This window comes from Malus domestica, chromosome 05, assembly GCF_042453785.1.
Source record: "Malus domestica chromosome 05, GDT2T_hap1".
Classification (NCBI taxonomy): Eukaryota; Viridiplantae; Streptophyta; class Magnoliopsida; order Rosales; family Rosaceae; genus Malus; species Malus domestica.
In genome coordinates this window covers 24,795,454-24,817,782 of record NC_091665.1, presented here as the reverse complement: position 1 = coordinate 24,817,782, position 22,329 = coordinate 24,795,454, and the positions used below count along the sequence as shown (strand labels likewise).

General features: G+C 34.4%; 1 protein-coding gene across 1 annotated transcript; it reads left to right on the top strand.

Annotated features, from left to right (window-relative positions):
- The first annotated feature begins 14,577 nt into the window (after window positions 1-14,577).
- LOC103412110 (serine/threonine-protein kinase STY46) lies at window positions 14,578-21,095 on the top strand. The gene is made up of 16 exons (XM_008350710.4): window positions 14,578-14,919; window positions 15,300-15,414; window positions 16,158-16,249; window positions 16,414-16,533; window positions 16,958-17,015; window positions 17,318-17,428; window positions 17,653-17,703; window positions 17,921-18,093; window positions 18,177-18,284; window positions 18,770-18,843; window positions 18,971-19,146; window positions 19,276-19,371; window positions 20,070-20,150; window positions 20,238-20,291; window positions 20,406-20,540; window positions 20,631-21,095. The coding sequence occupies exons 1-16, from the start codon at window positions 14,717-14,719 to the stop codon at window positions 20,700-20,702; spliced, it is 1,719 nt and encodes a 572-aa protein (XP_008348932.1). The 5' UTR covers window positions 14,578-14,716; the 3' UTR covers window positions 20,703-21,095.
- The last annotated feature ends 1,234 nt before the right edge of the window (window positions 21,096-22,329 follow it).

Sequence of the window (22,329 nt, the reverse complement as noted above, 5' to 3'; positions counted from 1 at the left end):
CTTGCAAATAATATAATACTAGTTTGTCGTTGTTGCCCGGGTAACAATGATATTGTTAACTAGAAAAATAATGGTAGAATGTCAAAATTAATCTAAGTATCAATGAAACCGCAACGGTTGCAAGTGCATTTTGTCATTTTTTATATATTAATACTATCGTTGTTACTACAGCAATAACAATTAAGAACTACATACTATTTCTTCATGATTATTGTTCTCTTTTCTTGTAGTGCAACCTTACTCGCGCATCACCTTCATGGTTTTCCATCGATGTTTAACTATGGTACAAATTTGAATGCTAGTACTTGATAAACTGTCCATAGCGTGGGTGCTTCGATTGTATATACTGTGAAGTAGTAGTTCATCATACTCGAATTTTTGTGCTCGATGTGGTAGTTAGTGTGTGTACTTACCCACCACTTGATTAGGGAAAATCCTCATTACATACAAGTATCTTTCATATATGCCTATATTGTTGCTTGCCGAATAACGAGTTTGGTTTAGAAATTAGACTAACATCGGTCGTACATAATCGTGTTCCATTATCATAGTATTTGATATACATTGGGCGAAAACAAATAACTATGACCAGGGAAATATTCTCAAGATAGAGAAGTATATACTTCTTTTTTTTGTTATGCGTGGTTATTGTACTCCATTATAATCGTTGATAGATTTGTAACATAATCAGTACAATCTTATTTTTAATATTTTATAACTTATCCGCAGCTGACGCTACCAACCATTTTTTATTATTTGGGAATCGAAAAAGCACATTTACTTTTGTTTCCCCATTTTGCTCTACATCAAACCTCCAAACAATCAAGGAAAATATTATAGACAACCACCAAACAGGCAAAAAACAAAGCTAAAAAAACGGGATAAGATTTTATAGTATTGATCTATGGGTTAGAGCGTTGGACTTTGGACTCGGAGAAGCCTCGCACCATTACTTTCTTCCCACCTTCCATTCCCTCGCCGGCCGCCCGCCGCTTCGCTGGCACTCCTCCCCTCAATCCTCATCCAAAATCTCCCTCCTTTTTGCCCCTTCATTGCCCTCAAGGGTCACTTTTCCACTTCCCCCAGTCACCTCCCTCCACGTGGCTCCACGTCACTCCCGTGCTGGGGGATGCGGATCCCCTGTCCGCTCCTGCTGGTCAACAGCCTCTTCGTGTCTTCCCCAGGCGCCACGTGGTTTTACGATGCCGATTTTCCTCATCCCATGTGATTGTTTAATCCCGGAATAATCCTACTTAAGGCTAGATAATATTTTTAATTTCAAGTATTGTCTTGATTTAGAACGTAATTATTTATATATATGGAGCTACGAAGAATACACAGAAATTATCAACATGTTGGCGCCATAATGTCATGATATACGGCAAACTTAATTACATCACTTTCCTTGAATCCTTGTCGTTTGATTTGAATTAATATTCTATTTAAACTAATTAATCCACGATTTGCATGCTTAGCTTATGGGCCGCACATCGTCAACATGGATTATTATAAAATAACCGCCCTTAACTTCACCCTCAGCTTACATTATCAACGACTTGTACTACAATTGGTGTTCTTTCCATTTTTACATAATAGCAGCCCTATCAAGTTATCAACGACTTGTACTACAAATGGTGTTCTTTCCATTTTTAGATAAGGGAGCATTTTTTATCACCATCATTTAGTGTGGTGTATGCTCACCATCTTATTTATCACAGTTATATGAGTTTGAATTTCGAGATTCGTGCAGTGGATAGGCACAAATCTCAAAATTCAAACTCATCTAACGGTGATAAATAGGGTGATGAACATATATCACACTAAATGATGGTGAGCAAAAATGCACTCTTTAGATAATAACAGCCCAACCTCCATCTACTTGCTTGTAGGGATGATAATTCAAACCGTTAAAACCGATACCCGCCCAAATGGAGCGGATTTAGGTATGAAAATTCGGATATATTATGGTTATGGGTAAAAACCATGAACTTTATTTGGTTATGGTTTTAGATATGGTTATAGGGTCTCTAATCCATATTCGTACCCAAATTTGAACCGAATAATATATTGCATACATATTATACATATATATATACACACACCTACATACTTATATGGAAAAATTAGAATCGGGTTCTTAGTTACTAATGTTCTTTGATTAAAACCTTATTAGTTTTCAGATTTTGATCAAGGTCCCTAGCATTAATGCAATAATGAATTTACATGTCAGTTACTTAATTTTTAAAATAAAAATTAATAATTGATTTAGGATTTTAATACTCACACCTTTATTAAACTCCTAAATAATTTTCAATTCAAAACATTTCCAAAATAAATAAAAAAATAGAATAAGTTTGTACCCCTTATTTTTTATAAAAAGGTTTCCAATTTTTTAATCTTATATGTACCCATTCATGTATTTTCAAATTTTTAATCTTAAAATGTACCCATTCTTAAATATACCAATTTGTTGTAGTAAAATGAACCCTTTTTTTATATAAAATCTATTCATTTTTTTTCTAATCCATTTTTAAACTTATATGGGTACATTCTTTTTCTTGATTTGAGAATGTATCCATGTCAAGTTTAATCAAAGAAATTTACTAATGTTATTAAGCCTAATATTTATTGTTTTTTGTGTGGTTTTGAAGAATGTAACCATACATTGGTACAATAATTTTTTTGTTAATTTTGATGAATGTACCCATGTTTATATACATATTCATATATATACACACACAAACACAAAATATATTGGAGAGTATAATTTATATTTTAATAATTTTAATAATTTTAATCCACAAATTATGGGTTTTTTTATTCAAAATCTCATTAACACAAACAACTATAAATTTCAAATTTTAATTTAAAAAATATCCTAACCTACATAGAAATACATTATCACATTAATTTCACAGACTTTGATCAAAAATTGAAAACCAACAAGGTTTCAGTCAAATAATATTGATAGTTAGGGACCATATCCAAAATGTCCCTATTTATATATATGTATGTATTTATATTGAGTGAACCTATACCATTTTACCATATTCATTATTCACCGCATAATATATTTAGTATATAATATAATAATATTCACCGAACCCTATGTACTATATTCATTATGCGTCAAACTCTATGCTATATTCATTATGCACCAAACATAATGCTTATGGGAGATATCAACAGCCAACATCATCAATGTTTAATTGGAGGCTATTTAATGATGAAATTAGTATCTACTAAGTTATTGTGCGTCAATTGTGTGAATATAATTTTTTGTTTTTGACGAAGATGGATATAACCGTTAACTGATGGGAAATTTGTTACTTGGTGGGTATGGTTATGGATAATACCCGATGGCTATTTTGCGGTTATGGATATGGTTAATTTTCGTGGTTATGGTGAGGGATATAGTATTTTCGTTCCCAAACCAAAATGTTGACATCCTTGCTTGCTTAGTACTTGTTGACCTTAAAAACTAGAGTACATTGTAGTTATGGTCCCTCCACTTTAATCAAATTGGACCGATGATCCATCAACTAAAATTTTATTACCATTGGTCCTACAACTCATCAAAACGTGTAGTTATGGTCATTTTTGTCAATTTCGTCATAATTTTGTCAAAATAAGTTATGTTGAAAGAACCATTGATACAATTGGGTTAAAGTTGAGTGACCGTTGCTCTAATTGGGTTAAAGTTGAGGGACCATTTCTCCAGTTGGATTAAAGTTGAGGGACCAATGGTAATGAATTTTTAGTTGAGGGATCATAGTTGTACGTTTTGATGAGTTGAGAGACTAATGGTAATTGATTTTAGTTGAGGGACCATAGCTGCACGTTTTGATGAGTTAAGGGACCGATGGTAATGAATTTTTAGTTGAGAGACCATTACTCCAATTGAGTTCAAGTTAAGAGATCATTGCTACAATTTACTCTAAAAACTATTTCAGGTCCAACCAGTACACACATATTTCATTTCAAGTTTAATTTTACTCTACATGTATACCCGACGCACATTGTATTCTCATATTGTATGTAAACAATACACATTTATATATATATATATATATGCTTTTTAGCCACAATGGTCATTGAGATTTGCATAACTCCTCACTTTGGTCTCTGAGATTTGAAATCAATATAATTAATGAGTTTGTCCACCATCAATCATTTTGGTTGTAACATCCTACATCGCCCATGGGAGTGGATTATGTAAGCCTTATATGTATATTCTCATCTCTACCTAGCACGAGGCATTTTAAGAGCTCACTGGCTTCGGGTTCCATCGGAACTCCGAAATTAAACAAGTTCACGCGAGAGCATTCCCATGATGGGTGACCGACTGGGAAGTTCTCGTGTGAGTTCCCAGAAACAAAATCGTGAGGGCGTGGTTGGGGCCCAAAGTGGACAATATCGTGCTATGGCAGAGTCGAGTCCGGGATGTGGTGGGGGACCGGGCCGGGATGTGACATTGGTCCTTCCTTGAAAAATCTCCATTAAATATGAATAAAATGACCAAAATATCCTTAATTTTGGTCAAATCATTTTGGCCTATTGTTTATTAAATTGAGGGCATATTTGTCATTTTGATCCTTGTTTAACATAATTTTGCACGAAATGACCAAAATAATTGATGGTGTACAATCTCAAGGACCACTTATATTGATTTCAAATGTCAAGGACCAAAGTGATGTGTTATGCAAATCTCATATATATATATATATATATATATATATATATATATATATATATATATATATATATATATATATATATAGGGCTTAACATAGTTAAGTGCATATAGTTATTTATAGAAGTGATGATAGGAGAATTTACTTGCCAAACATGCATAATATGTGGTAAATAAATTATGAGTCTTTGTTTTCACCAAACTTAATTTCTTTCCTTCTTATGTAAAAGATACAATCTGTGGTGGCAGCATGCTCCCCGATCACTGGAAAAAAAATTGGCTAATAGGTTGTACACATTAAGTTTTAATTAATTCTAAACTTTGGCTAACCTCACAAAACCATCTGCACCTTAAGGCCATCTCCAACCAATCCGGCCAGAGGGCCGAAAATAGCCCTAAATGACATGAAAACCGTCTTCAACTGAAAGCTAGGCCAAATGGCTCGTGGGCCCCACCGGGCCACAAAAGAAGAATCAGGCTAACCGGATGGCCTAAACCAGCTAGCCCAGGCCGGTCTAGCTTTTTGAATCTCAACGACTAGTTGCTAACGTTAGTTAGCCGTTAAATTTGATTTTTTGTTTTTACAATTTTTTTTAAAAAAAAATTAATTCTATTTTTTTTCCTATAACTACCTAAGCAATTAAACAACATTTAGTAACATTAAATAACAGTAAGTAACATTAAACAACATTAAACAATACTAAACAACATTAAATAATATTAAGTACCATTAAACATCATAAAACTTAAACAACAATTAAAAAAACATTTAACGACATGAAACTTAAACAACATTAAAAAAAAATGGCCTAATCGGATAAATGGTCCCCGTAGTGATAAGGTATTCAGATGATAGCCCCTGTGGTAAAAAAATTCGGATTTAAACCCCTGTGGTCTAAGTCTGATAGGATTTATGCCCTTCTGTTAAATAATGCTGACGTGGCTGCCAAATGTCTGCCACGTGGCAAAAATAATTTTTTTTTTTTTAACCTGAATTTTTACAAACAAAAAAAAAAAAAAAAAAAAACCCAGAAACTCCTCCCGCCCTCCGCCCGTCCCCCCCCCCCCCGCCGGACTTCTTCTCCTTCTTCTTCCCGCCGGAGGCCAGCTCCCCCCCTGCCGCGTGACCCTCCTCCCTCTCCTTCTTCCTTCTTCTTCTTCTTCCCGCCGGTCTCCCCGCGCGACTCCTCCCTCTCCCTCTTCCTTCTTCTTCTTCTTCTTCTTCTTCTTCCCGCCGGAGACCAGCTCCCCCCCTCGCCGGAGCCCTCTCCCCGCGCCCTCCTCCCTCTCCCTCTTCCTTCTTCTTCTTCTTGCAGATCTGGGTTTTTTTTTTTTTTTTTTTTTGTAAAAATTCAGGTTTAAAAAAAAATTATTAGTTTGCCACGTGGCAGACATTTGGCAGCCATGTGGCATATATGTGGCAGCCACATCAGCATTATTTAACAGAAGGGCATAAATCCTAACAGACTTATACCACAGGGGTTTAAATCCTAACAGACTTAGACCACAGGGCTTTAAATCCGAATTTTTTTACCACAGGGGCTATCATCCGAATACCTTATGACCACAAGGACCATTTATCCAATTAGGCCAAAAAACATTTAACAACATAAAACTTAAACGCCTACTCCATGCTTCTTTTGGCCTAAAGATGTGCAACAAGATCCTGTTGCAGGTACTTGTTTATGGCACGCAAACGTATCATCCTATGACATCTCATATACTCATTTAAAGAGATATTACCAGTTCTTGGATTCAAAGGCAAATTAGGCCCATCATATATTTTTGCACGACCTTTTTGACCTATTTGGATCCTCTTGGTCGTCATCAGACTCTCCATCAATATACCCATCTCGCTCATCCTCCACAATCATGTTGTGTAATACGATGCAAGACATCAGCAAGGAGTTCAAATTTTCTCGACTCCACCCTCTTGTCGGTTCCTTAATGATCTTCCACCGTGCTTGTAGAATATCGAAAGCTCTCTCAACATCTTTCCGGTATGACTCTTGGTGTAAGGTAAATCACCTTTCGGCGTCATCCCCAGGGTTTGCAATTGCTTGGACAATTGTCGCCCACTTTGGGTATGTGAATTATAGGCCAATATCCACCATATTTATGGACATTATTTATGGACATTGGAAACTGAAGATAACAAATGCTACGCAGATAAAAATCCTATATAAAATTCCCACAACCAATTACAGCTCGACATGTGGCACTCGAAATCATATCCAAAAAATTATTGAGATTACATATCGATAAGAAATCTGCAAAGTTATTAACATATCGATGACACTTGAAGCTTGAGACGTAAAATTATTGAGATTCCTTACCCACAAGAAATATGCAAAGTTACTCATAGATTGACATGTGGTACTCGAAATCCGAGACGTAAAATGATTGAGATTCCTTATCGACAAGAAATCTGCAAAGTTACTCATAGATCGACACGTGACACTTGAAATCCGAGACGTAAAATTATTGAGATTTCAACTCGAAAAATAATTGACATTCGGCCTGGCAAACGGGTCGTGTCAGTCGTGTTCGGGTCGTTTTCGTGTAACACCTGTTATCTTAACGGGTCGTGTCGTGTCACACCCGTTATCTTAACGGGTCCTTAACAGGTCGTGTCACTTTACCCAACGGGTAAAGTGACCCGACCCGTTATGACCCGTTATGACCCGTTAAGAAAAATATATTTTTTTCTTAAATTTACACATACCACACATTGCCACATAAATATTACTTCAAAACATTAAAACACATTTGTCGTTTAAGTACTACATCTACACTCGAAAATAAAAGCCTAATAAAAAAATAATACATACACTACTAATCTATTACAAATTTTAAATGTGCAAGGATATGCAAAATGAAACAGTTTTTGTTTTTAAGGTTGTGAAATCTTTCTCAAAAGTTTAAACCTCAATTTACAAAATCCTCGATTTACATCGATCATCATGAAATTGCATTGGAACTTTGGCTTGATCTATTACCTTCAAGAGTTATGTTGATGATGTTTTCAGTAAGGTTTTTCACGTCATAACTATCTTCTGCATAAACTAAGCATAGAAAAACCAAACATTAAAAATCATTCAAATTATGAGAAGTTTACCAAAATAATTATGAAAAAAAATAAAACAATAGTACTATACCATACTTTTATTAAGTATAAACATAAGATTTTGTGGTATCCACTAGTGTAAATATTTTAAATTGAATATCGAATTCAATCATTGTATTCATATAAGGTCAAGGAGTGTAGTTGTAAAAAATCATCAAAATCGGAGTTAAATTAACCGTTAAATCGTGATTTTTCGTTTATAACCGTCGAAAAGTTTTGTCCCGTTACGTGCTCTCTGAATGTTTGTTTTTTGCAATTTTTGGCGTATGCGATCTCGAAATATATACAAACATGTTTGACGGTTGGATCATTGAAACTAGTTTCGTAGAATGAGTATCCCATCAAAACAATAGATTCACTAATACTTAAGAGTTTATTCATACTTTTATTAAGTATAACATAAGATTTTGTGGTTTCCACTAGTGTAAATATTTTAAATTGAAGATCGAATTCAATCATTGTATTCATATAAGGTCAAGGAGTGTAGTTATAAAAAATTATCAAAATCGGAGTTAAAATGACCGTTAAATCGTGATTTTTTGTTTATAACCGTCGAAACGTTTTGTCCCGTTACTTGATCTTTGAATGTTTGTTTTTTGCAATTTTTGGCGTATGCAATCTCGAAGTATATATAAACATGTTTGACGGTTGGATCATTGAAACTAGTTTCGTAGAATGAGTATCCCATCAAAACAATAGATTCACTAATACTTAATAGTTTATTCATACTTTTATTAAGTATAATATAAGATTTTGTGGTATCCACTAGTGTAAATATTTTAAATTGAAGATCGAATTCAATCATTGTATTCATATAGGGTCAAGGAGTGTGGTTGTAAAAAAACATCAAAATCGGAGTTAAAATGACCGTTAAATCGTGATTTTTCGTTTATAACCGTCGAAAAGTTTTGTCCCGTTACTTTATCTCTGAATGTTTGTTTTTTGTAATTTTTGACGTATGCGATCTTGAAGTATATACAAACATGTTTGACGGTTGGATCTTTGAAACTAGTTTCATAGAATGAGTATCCCATCAAAACAATAGATTCACTAATACGTAATAGTTTATTCATACTTTTATTAAGCATAATATAAGATTTTGTGGTTTCCACTAGTGTAAATATTTTAAATTGAAGATCGAATTCAATCATTGTATTCATATAAGGTCAAGGAGTGTAGCTACAAAAAATCATCAAAATCAGAGTTAAAATGACCATTAAATCATGATTTTTCTTTTTATAACCGTCGAAAAGTTTTGTCCCGTTAATTGATCTCTGAATATTTGTTTTTTGTAATTTTTGACGTATGCGATCTCGAAGTATATACAAACATGTTTGACGGTTGGATCTTTAAAATTAATTTCGTATAATGAGTATCCCATCAAAACAATAGATTCACTAATACTTAATAGTTTATTTATACTTTTATTAAGTATAACATAAGATTTTGTGGTATCCACTAGTGTAAATATTTTAAATTGAAGATCGAATTCAATCATTGTATTCATATGAGGTCAAGGAGTGTAGTTGTAAAAAATCATCAAAATCGGAGTTAAATTAACCGTTAAATCATGATTTTTCGTTTATAACCGTCGAAAAGTTTTGTCCCGTTACTTGCTCTCTGAATGTTTTTTTTTTTGCAATTTTTGGCGTATGCGATCTCGAAATATATACAAACATGTTTGACGGTTGGATCATTGAAACTAGTTTCGTAGAATGAGTATCGCATTAAAACAATAGATTCACTAATACTTAAGAGTTTATTCATACTTTTATTAAGTATAACATAAGATTTTGTAGTATCCACTAGTGTAAATATTTTAAATTGAAGATCGAATTTAATCATTGTATTCATATAAGGTCAAGGAGTGTAGTTGTAAAAAATCATCAAAATCGGAGTTAAATTAACCGTTAAATCGTGATTTTTCGTTTATAACCGTCGAAAAGTTTTGTTCCGTTACTTACTCTCTGAATGTTTTTTTTTTGCAATTTTTGGCGTATGCGATCTCGAAATATATAAAAACATGTTTGACGGTTGGATCATTGAAAATAGTTTCATAGAATGAGTATCCCATCAAAACAATAGATTCAGTAATACTTAAGAGTTTATTCATACTTTTATTAAGTATAACATAAGATTTTGTGGTATCCACTAGTGTAAATATTTTAAATTGAAGATCGAATTCAATCATTGTATTTATATAGGGTCAAGGAGTGTAGTTGTAAAAAATCATCAAAATCGGAGTTAAAATGACCGTTAAATCGTGATTTTTCGTTTTTAACCGTCGAAATGTTTTGTCCCGTTACTTGATCTCTGAATGTTTGTTTTTTGCAATTTTTGGTGTATGCGATCTCGAAGTATATATAAACATGTTTGACGGTTGGATCATTGAAACTAGTTTCGTAGAATGAGTATCCCATCAAAACAATAGATTCACTAATACTTAATAGTTTATTCATACTTTTATTAAGTATAATATAAGATTTTGTGGTATCCACTAGTGTAAATATTTTAAATTGAAGATCGAATTCAATCATTGTATTCATATAAGGTCAAGGAGTGTAGCTGCAAAAAATCATCAAAATCAGAGTTAAAATGACCGTTAAATCGTGATTTTTCTTTTTATAACCGTCGAAAAGTTTTGTACCGTTAATTGATCTCTGAATGTTTGTTTTTTGTAATTTTTGACGTATGCGATCTCGAAATATATACAAACATGTTTGACGGTTGGATCTTTGAAACTAGTTTCGTATAATGAGTATCCCATCAAAACAATAGATTCACTAATACTTAATAGTTTATTCATACTTTTATTAAGTATAACATAAGATTTTGTTGTATCCAGTAGTGTAAATATTTTAAATTGAAGATCGAATTCATTACTTGTATTCATATAGGGTCAAGGAGTGTAGTTGTAAAAAATCATCAAAATCGGAGTTAAAATAACCGTTAAATCGTGATTTTTTGTTTATAACCGTCGAAAACTTTTGTCCCATTACTTGATCTCTGAATGTTTGTTTTTTGCAATTTTTGGCGTATGCGATCTCGAAGTATATACAAACATGTTTGACGGTTGGATCATTGAAACTAGTTTTGTAGAATGAGTATCCCATCAAAACAATAGATTCACTAATACTTAAGAGTTTATTCATACTTTTATTAAGTATAACATAAGATTTTGTGGTATCCACTAGTGTAAATATTTTAAATTGAAGATCGAATTCAATCATTGTATTCATATAGGGTCAAGGAGTGTGGTTGTAAAAAATCATCAAAATCGGAGTTAAAATGACCGTTAAATTGTGATTTTTCGTTTATAACCGTCGAAAAGTTTTGTCCCCTTACTTGCTCTCTGAATGTTTGTTTTTTGCAATTTTTGGCGTATGCGATGTCGAAGTATATACAAACATGTTTGACGGTTGGATCGTTGAAATTAGTTTCGTATAATTCGTATCCCATGAAGTTCAATGGTGTGTGTGTGTATATATATATATTTATTTATTAAGTAGATTTAAATCTATTTATTTTGTATGTATAATTATTATAGTTTTTAGGGGTATAAAATTTAATATATATATATATATATAATTATTATAGTTAATATTTTGGGTATAATTATTATAGTATATATAATTATTATAATTATTATAGTTAATTTAATATATATATATATATATATATATATATAATTATTATAGTTTTTAGGGGTATAAAATTGTTAAATTAATATATATATATATATAATTATTATAGCATTTTTTTAGGGTTATAAATTATTAAATTAATATTCTGCTTATCGTGTATCGTGTTACCCACGTGTATACCCGAACAAACCCGTTATCTTAACAGATGCTTATCGGGTTACCCGATAACGACCCGTTTCGTTATCGTGTCGACCCGAACACCTGTTAATTTCGTGTCGTGTCGTGTCAGGAATTGCCAGGCCTTTCCATCTCGAAAAATTATTGAGGTAGTTTAATTTAAGTAATCATATTAATTCAATTAAAATAATAAATTATGTTTTGCCCTATGACCCTTTGGCCCCTTCGGTTGGAGATGGTTTTTTGCCACAAGGCTATATTTGGCCTATAGCCCTCTGACCCCTTGGTTGGAGATGGTAAGAAATATGGCCTGATACTATTCATTAAAATATTAATTTCTTGAAGTGCTATATAGCTAAAACGAGTCATTTGGCCCTCCTTCGGTGAGATGGCCTAAGTGTTCAACCTCGTTGCAAAAATGAAACAAAACTAGCAAAAAATATCATGACAACTCACTTTTGGTTGGTAGATTGGTAGATGCATCGCCCTTTTAGGCAAATCACAACCAATGGCGGATGCATTGAGGGGCAAGGGGGTCAGCTAACCCCCGAACTTTAGTGAACATCCATAAATACCTTGGGTGCTGACCCTCCGAACTTCGGTGAATGTCCATGGATACATTGAGTGCTGCTCTTTTGAAGATTAGAGTTGGCTTTATACATGACCTCCAACTGACTTCAAGCCTACCAAGACTCGGTGAATGTTCATAGATAGCTTGAGTGTTGCCCCTTGCATACATTAACAGGTGTGCAATATGTATTTCCAAATGACTTTAGGTCTACCAAGACTTGATGAAACAGGGATATGCATGCTATTTCTGGTAAAAAAAAAATTACGCGCTGCGCGCTATTCTTACTGACCCTCTTAATATAATTTCCTGGATCCGCCACTAATCACAACAGATTGCTCTATAAGTCACATGTTTAGACATTTCGCAATAAGAAGTTTCCGATAAATTTTATGTCGAAGATAACAAAGAGACGAAAATGGTGGTCCAATGTGTATGATCTAGTAGCCCATGTGAAGCCATGTGGCAATATGATCCCCAAAGAAAACTATTGAAGATGGCGACTTAGATTGTTAGTATAAAGTAAGAGATGGAATCCCAGTCCTAAACCTTATAAAAATTGCACCTTCTTTTTTCCTTTTTGTTTTTTTGTTTTTACTATGTAACAAAAACATAGCGCAATTTAATTGAAGTGTCAATTTTGCCATCATTCCTCGTCATTCTCCACCTCAGAAGCTCACATCAACACAGCAACGAGCAAAACAAACCAATATCTCTCAATTTACCCTTTTACCTTTATTCCTCTTCCCCTCACGTTTTTCTTATGAATTTTTAAGTTTAAACCCAACTGCTTTCTGCCAATTAGTACTTTGGTTTGGTGTTATTTTTTTTCACTTGTAAGTAAGAGGTCTTATGTTCGATTCTCGCGAAATGAGAATTTGAACCACATTGTTGGTAACCTATTGTGAAGCTAAGTCTAACCATCCTCTTAGTTAGGATGATATCGTTTGTTCAAAAAAATTCTCTAATTTTCAACGTGAAATTACACTTGTATCCCCTCAGTGCATGTCTTGTGGTCCACCCTTCCTCCATACAATTAGGAGCCAAAACTTTGGCCCTACCTCTTGGTTGGGGATGCTGATCGTACAAGCCAAAGAGAGGCCAATACAAAAGTATGTAGTGAGTGAGGGGTAGAATTGTCTTTGTGGCACAAGCTTATCCAAACCAGTGGGCTCCTCAGAATATGCTACTTTGTGTTTGCTTTTGGTAATTGTGAGGAAATGCGAGTGGAGAGGGAGGGAAATCGGAGACGTCTAATTGGCAAAGAAAAAGGTAGCCTTAGCGTTACGACCCACGGGTTCATAGAAATTTATTAAATTTAGACATATGCCCCACAGTTAATCACACCGTCAATCAAGATGGATTTCTTTTCATGTTATCAAACTGTGAATTACGATTGTTTATTCAAATGAACTTTTATAACATAAGGCTGGTGTCCTTAACATGTCAAAAATTGATGTTTCGAGTGCATATAGCTGAACGGGAATTACGAAATTAATTTGTGGTCGGATCACTAATTCAATTTTGCAAAGCGCAATAAAAAAAAATACATATTCAAGCAATACAACATGAAATATCATACAATACTTCGTTGTGACAATAAATGTCAATATAAAAAGCAAAGATAAGACACTGAATATACCTCGTTGAACGGTTATCAATCTCATCATTACTTTCGTAATGTAATGAATCCAAATCATAATCTAGTCTGATTTGCTATTAAGAAGGGTGTATTCAATTGTGATTTTTGGAGATTTAGTTCTTTTTACAAATTCAATGGTATTCAATTAGAATTTTAAGTGATTTTCTGAGAATATAGGTTATTTAACCAAGATTTAAAGACGTTTATAACATTCCAGCTTTGTTTATTTAGAAATTGATTTTAAAGAATTTTTAAAAGTTTGAGAATTCGAGGAAATTTGAGAAATTTCACAATGTATTTTAAGCATTATCAAATCTCACATTTTCTTCTAAGAATTCAAGTGAATTCACTAATAAATTTACATAAAATTTCTAAAATTAAATTAAATTCCATAAAAATCTATGGAAGTATAAATTCAGTAAAAGCCCTCTCAATTTCAATTGAATATATACCCATAACACAATTGAATATACCCCTAAGTTACGCTGGTTGGAGCGGGTGGATTTTTCGCTCATCTCTATTAATTAAGCTGTTATTACCAAAGAATAAATTAAAATAAACAGAATTAACAAGCGGATCAGCATGGGTAGGTATGGTTAGAGATCCACCTCGGCATGATTCACACCGCCAATGGTGCGCACTTTCTAATTTCCATTTTGTAGTAATTTATTATTTATTTACTCCTATTATTATTATTATTATTATTTTATTTTTCAGTTGGAACCCTCTGAAATCCTGCGCATATAAACCCAGCTGTGCGTCGTTTCACGTAAAAAGCGAAAAAACCAACAGACTTTCTCTCTCACTTTCTCTCTCCGCCATTTTTTCTTCCTCCGTTTACTTAATTCTGTCGCGTTCGCCGCCAATGGTGATGGAGGACAACAGCGAGAGCTGCGGGAGTAGAGCGCTGAACGACGCGTCGTCTTCTCCGGTTCAGTCTCGCCAGCAGAGAAAGCTCGGGGTTTACAATGAGGTCCTCCGCCGCCTCAAGGACTCCAAAAACGACGAAGCCATTTGCCCTGGCTTCGACGACGAGCTTTGGGCTCACTTCAATCGCCTCCCCACTCGGTACCTTTTAATCCTCATATTTTCCTTGAATTATTTATTTATTTATATTATATATGCATGAATACATATTACTCTCACTAGAATTAATTTCTATTATTATTTTTATTAAGATTTTTTGTTGATTCTGAATCTGTTGTTCGAAATTTTTGTTTCTGAATCTTGGTTATGGAAATTTGCATCTGGAAATTTTCCTTTCATTTTCTGTTACGTTATGGCGTAATTTTCTATTGAGCCAAACACTAGTAAATAAAGCGATTTAGCAATTCTCAAACAAATTATTCTACTTGTAATCGCTTCAGTACTCGCGGTTTACTGTTCTGTAGAATCACAAACGGTTTTTTGATGAGTTGGGGCATTTGGTTGTACTCGCGTATTTGCAGGTATGCATTAGATGTGAATGTGGAGAGGGCAGAAGATGTGCTTATGCACAAGAGATTACTGCATTTGGCTCATGATCCTGCTCATCGACCAGCGATCGAAGTCCGCCTTGTACAGGTTAGATGATCGACTACATATCTGACCTACCGCTGCCTCTGATGTATAAGATTTGGTGGTTGCCATTGATGCTTAACTGCTAGCCTGTTTATCTTATAATTTCTGTGGCTGGTGCATCGTTATTTTCACCGCAGATTTTCTGCCATCTTTTCTTGATTAAGTTTAGAAATGGAATTTGGATCTGGCCCCACTTGTGACTACACACCTAACATATGTAAATGTTTATCATGTCACATTCAAAGAAGTTAGTGTTGTGCTAAGGAGTTGTCCCACAACCTTAATTTTATCCCTAAGAATGAAGGGTTCTACTTGGGAACGTTTTCTCTGTGCAGCTTAGTTTCATAGTGGTTATCGTTAAGTAAGATTAGATCTGTAAGCTGAGGGTCACATTAATTGTTACTCTCAATGCAGTTTGCACTTCGCACCTAATAACTTGGTCATGTTGTGAGAGACAAGGCCAGTCGGAATGGATATGTGAGTCGCTGCCCGTTGAAACTAGGTTATTTCTCTAAGAGCTACATGTTTTCTTTACATGGAGGGCGGAAAATTTGGTGCCACTAGAGGCAAAGAATTTTAGGAAAACAAATGATCAATGAATAATTGAAAAATCAAAATTCAAACATAGTCTTAAGTCCCATCTTCTGCTGCTCATAATTTTATAGCAATTTATGCCCCTTTATCATTCATTCTTAAAATTTGTTGCATGACCTCATGCATTCTGGGAATCACAATATTGTATGCAGGTTCATTCTGTTGCAGATGGGAATATAGCAGATGCTACAGATTCTCCGGGTAAAGATGCTGCCCAAAGTTCTAACATATCTAGCAGACTAAGGTACTCTTATTTAGTTTCCTATTGTGTATCCAAATTTTCAAATGCAGCTCCAAAGATTTAACGCATATAGTCTGCGAATAAAAGTTGTTTACCTTCTTTTTTTCTGTCATCCTACTGCATTGTCAAACATTACTGACAACTCCAGCTGGCTTTTCGAATATCAGTATGCATCCTCCTCCAGCATTCGGCTCATCTCCTAACCTTGAAGCCCTTGCACTTGAGGCAAGTAAATCTGAAGATCATGATGATGAACATTCTGTACATGCCAGAACTCAGTTTACTCGGTATATAGCTATTTGTATCTAGTAAATATATTTTTACTGCACCTCTCCTTCTGAAGGAGTTTCAGTTTTGTTCATGAGTTTTGACTACAATATTTTCACTTTCCTAGTTTAAAATTAATTTATGGAAGGCTCTAGGAATTATTTATCCTTTAAATTGGTTGCAAATTGGCTAGTTTGTTGTTAGCCATGGACTTAATTGATGGCTTGACGCACTGCATGTTAACAGTCATCCATGCTAGCTAGATTAAGTGTACTCATCTATGCCTAAACTTTAATTTTCATATTTCAGAATTTAAACTTTAAAAGAACCTGACCACTGGTAAATCAACTATATTCTCATGCTTTCTAATGTCTCTTTAAAGCAAAGTGACTACACTTGCAGATGGATAGTGATGTGTTTTTATTTTGATTGACAATGATGTAGGCCCATATTGCATGAAATTACTTTCTCAACAGACGACAAGCCTAAACTACTCAGTCAGGTATTGTCAGTTTCTTATATGAAATTAAAACCAAGTAATCTTCATAGGATCTTTTGAACCTTCGTGTGTGTGTGTGTGTGGACTTGTGTAAGCTAAGATTATGGCAATAAACACATTTTGAGCTAGGAAATGTCGCAAATTACTGATGTAAAAACATAAAACTCACATATTTTCAACTTGATGTTGCCTCTATATGAGGGTCACACACATGAAATACATAGTTTTTCTGTGAACATTATATCTTCATACATTAGGGTACCTCTTATTTTTCATGTTCATTTCTCTCATGACAAATTTGGCAGTTGACTTCCTTGCTTGCGGAGATTGGGCTGAACATCCAAGAAGCACATGCTTTTTCCACATTAGATGGTTACTCCTTGGATGTCTTTGTTGTTGATGGCTGGCCTTACGAGGTACATACACATAATTCTTAGACATTTCAATTCGAATACTCAGTTTTTTTATTAAGGCATTCGTTTGCTTAAGATGGTAAACATGATTTTGATTCAATAGTGTTTTACCGAGGAAGTATACAACATCAGGCTTTTCCAGTCTCCCAACAGCAGTTTTTTTATTTTTATTATATTTATTTTCTTTACAATGAGAAACTAAGTTGCCTTACTTGGTATTGAAACAGGAAACAGAGAAGCTTAAGATCGCAATAAAAAAGGAAGTTTTAAAGATTGAGGTGATTATTTTCTAATTGTTAATTTCATTTTGGATTGAGTGGGGTGGGTGACAATGCGTGATGGCCCATGGGTATAATGTTTTTGTTTTCATTTTTATGTTAGTTGAGGTGCACATCCATATCTTTTCCTTATACCTTAACCTTTACCTTCCCATCGTCAACATGCCATTTCATGAGGAATGCATCATTACATTTGAAATTTTGTGTTTATGTGCAGAGGCCATGGCCACCTACTCATCAATCATCTTCTGGCAGCGAGCATAATCAAGTAGTGATCAAAACTGAACCTGATCATCTGCAAATACCTAATGATGGGACTGATGTATGGGAAATTGATCCTAGACAGTTGAACTTTGGGAACAAAGTTGCATCTGGGTCCTGCGGAGATTTGTAAGTTTTGAAGTATCTTTTTCTGTTCCCTCCCAGCTAAGCATGTACTTTTGAGTGGTGGCTGACTGTGGATCTTTTATCAGATATAAAGGTACATATTGTACTCAAGAAGTCGCCATTAAAGTCCTCAAGCCTGAGTGTGTAAATTCTGATATGCAGAAAGATTTTGCCCAGGAAGTTTATATTATGAGGTATATCAATTTATATTAACCTTCATGTGCACCATTTTTATTGAATCTGACTTTTCCCCGAATCAATAGCCCTGAGAGCTGTGTATAGGGCTTTGACTCGCCAGGGAGATACTAGCTGGCAATTCCAGTGTAAATTTCCAAGGGAAATCATTTTTATCAGCATTTTCTTATAATGGCAGTTAAAAAAATAAAAATTGAAGATGGTATGTTTAAGGGACATGAATAGGGGTTTGTCAGGAATCATCAGGAATGCATTCCTAGTTGGTCTTTTAAATATTTTACAGTAATTTGATTTGACGCCTCAACTCAACGTTCTTTCAAATGTTTGTGTTTGTTATGTAACGTTCTTTTAAATGTTTGTTAGCCACTGAACAGTTTTCTTTCTTGTTCAAGAAAACGAGGAAGTGGTTGAAATCTACTATAATATTTTTCCACTATATGTTTTTCTTTCTCCTAGTTTGACAAAAAATTTCTGAAACTTTTAGGAAAGTTCGACACAAGAATGTTGTACAATTCATTGGTGCATGTACCAAGCCTCCAAGCTTGTGCATTGTAACAGGTAAATTACAATGACTTTATCATTGTTGTTTGGTAATGTACATAAAAATCTTACTTGATGCCTTGATATTTCAAATAATGGTAGTTATTAGTTCCCTTTTATAAGATTTATTTTCATCGTATGACAGAATATATGTCTGGTGGAAGTGTGTATGACTACTTGCATAAACAAAAGGGTGTTTTTAAGCTCCCATCCTTGCTCAAGGTAGCAATCGATGTTTCCAAGGGAATGACCTACTTGCATCAGAATAACATAATCCACAGGGATTTGAAAGCAGCCAATCTCTTGATGGATGAAAATGAAGTAAGAGACCCCCGTGATACTTTAATCAAGTCAGCAAAGTAATTCTGCGTCTAGTTTAGCTGCTAATACTTTTAGAGATCAATAACTTACCATTTCTAAACCTTTTCTGATATATGCATCACTTTACAGGTCGTTAAGGTTGCTGATTTCGGGGTTGCTAGAGTGATATCTCAATCTGGAGTAATGACAGCAGAAACTGGGACATATAGGTGGATGGCTCCAGAGGTCTGTACTTCCACCTTGAAAGTTCTCTGAAATTGTTTTCATTCACTTAATCATTTAGTCTTACACAAATACAAATGCACAGAGAGAGAGAGAGAGAGATTATATTAGGCTACATAGGTTTTCTCCTACTATTAAAATAAATAAATTAAGTGCTTCATTGGGTAATACTAATACAAATATTATAGGGAGCTGTTCTGTTGGCCAATTAGGATCAAGTTTGAATTTCTGGTCCTGATTGATAGTCTAACGAGAGAGAGAGAGAGAGAGAGAGAGAGAGAGAGATTATATTAGACTGCATAGTTAGTAAATTAGGTTTTCCCGTACTATTAAAATAAATAAACTAAGTGCTTCATCGGCGTCTTTGCGGTAAACCTTCCTAATTAGTCAGCAATCAGCATAGAATATTAGACTATTTTGGGTTGTGCCTGAGAGTTTCACATGGTCGCAGCTCTCTTTGCAGCTCCAAATTTCCTTCCCAATTCTCCCGTTTACTATAACATAACATTATTATTATTATTATTATTATTATTTTCAATTTTGTTTTAGAAGTGTGCTTGAAAGTGAAAGCAACATTTAAGAAAATGGTTATTCGCTACCTAATTTCCGCCATGAGTCTCTGTCCATGTCCTTCCTGTTACATGAATTCTAATTGGTCTTTCATCTTGTCATTTCCTTACAACAGTTCTTTTGCATTGAAGGTTATAGAACACAAGCCATATGATCACAAGGCTGATGTTTTTAGCTTTGGAGTTGTGTTATGGGAGTTGCTGACCGGAAAGGTATTGCTTGGCAATGGTAATTTTATTTTTATCATGTTTTTGCCCACAATTGCTACTGTTTTAAGATTTCTTCTGTTTTATCGACAGCTTCCATATGAATACTTGACCCCATTACAAGCAGCCGTTGGAGTTGTTCAAAAGGTACATCATCATTCAACAATTTTGTTTCCTATGGAGAAAAATGAAATATCATTGAGCGATACATCTCGAATCCAAACGATGGACTGTGTATAAGTTTGCTTACCATCTTTCCAGGGCTTACGGCCGACCATCCCAAAGAACACTCCTCCCAAGCTTGCCGAGCTGCTCGAGAAATGCTGGCAACAGGATCCAAAATCAAGACCTGATTTCTTGGAAATCATAGAAATTCTACAGGCATTAGCCAAAGAGGTATACATTCTGCTTGCAGTTCCTTGACAAAGCACGTATGTCATTAATAATACGAGCAAATTAACAGACTAAACTAACTTTTTGGAACAGGTTGGTGATGGAGAGGAACGACACAAATCATCGGGAGGATTTCTGTCGATCCTGAGACGGGGTCACCACTAACCAAGGCAAGCAGATGTTTATTACTTGATCAAAAGGAATTATAGTGCGGGGAATTCCCCAACTATTTTTCACATACCATGTACAGTAGTACATCCTCTTTTTCCTTCGTCTGATAACTTGTTAGGGCCATTATTTTGACCGACCACAGCCTTTTTATTTATTTATTTTGCGTTTTCATATCGTAGCAAAGAGTTCAGAATGTAATGGTGATGGTTTGGCTGAGCATTGTAACTTTGCAAGTATCCTGATGTTTAACAACGACAATGTTGTCGTGAGTTTTTCTGTCACCGATTAATGATGTTTGTAATTGGCTGCTTATATTTCTTTCGATGCAGAAGTGAACAACAAACAATGACAGTATCTTGCTAATATTATTCTATCATTCTGGATTTAGATTTTTACTCGTATTTGGGTAGAAGTGCTTTTTGGGGAAGCACGTATTTCTGTAGGAAAGCACTTGTAAGTTTAGGAGACACTAGGATGTGTAACGAAACCTTACATGGTTTTATAATAAAAATACTTCTAGCAAAATTGCTCATTAGCATATATAATTCTTACGGAAATAGTCTAAACGGGCCTTTTTCGGTTCAGTAATTCATACGGTTTGTGAAATGGGCCTGGGTGCCAAAGTCAGCCCAATTTACAGCTCTATCTCCCTGGAGCTAGAATTGAGCTAAGGCTCCAAAGTATTAATTTTCATTTCTCTATATCAGATCAGCATTCTTTTTCTTGTGTGGTCAAATTAGAGCTAAGGTCGTTCAAATTTGAAATCGATAGAAGTGGTCCTGAGTTTGTCTATCATTAATCATTTTGGTTCTTTTGTGCAAAAATCTCTATTAAATAAGTATAAAATTACAAAAATACTCTTAATTCTTGTTGAATTATTTTGGCCTATTATTTACTAAATTAAAAGTATTTTTGTCATTTTGGTCCACATTTAACAGAATTTCTTCCGGAATGATCAAAATGATTTATATTAAACAAATTCAGAGACTACTTCTATTGGTTTCACATCTCAGGGATCAAAATGGGGATTTATGTCAATCCCAGACACCTATTATCTAAAAATCCTAAATTTATTAATAATTCATACAATGGGCAAAGAGAGTAACCTGTATTTTTTTTTTTTTTAATTTTTGATACCAATAAAATTGTATTTTAATATAATGTGAACTACACAAATAGATATCGGACTCCAAGCATAAAGAAGGTATATCTGCTCAGGTCAAGAAGCCGACGTTCACGGCGGCACTGTAGCCTATGATTTAGAAAGGAGCTGAACAGATGTGTGGAATGGAATCTAGTGGAACTTAACAGATGGCAGTGGGGCACTCCATGATACCTTTTTGCCTGTCACGATCCTCTTTTCAAAGAGTAATGAAATAGCAAGTTCTGGATTTGGACTAGGAAAAAACAATAGCTTTTAATAGCAAGTTCACATCAATATTTGAAATCATTCTTTTTTAATTTGCTCTTAAATTAGTTAGTTATTAGGACCCAACAAACACACATTTATATACAGATTCTTTAACATAATAGATTCCTATTTTGTTTCAAAAAAAAACGGAGATCAATCGTGGGGTTCACACCACATCGAACTTCAACAACTTGAACCGTCTATTTTTCA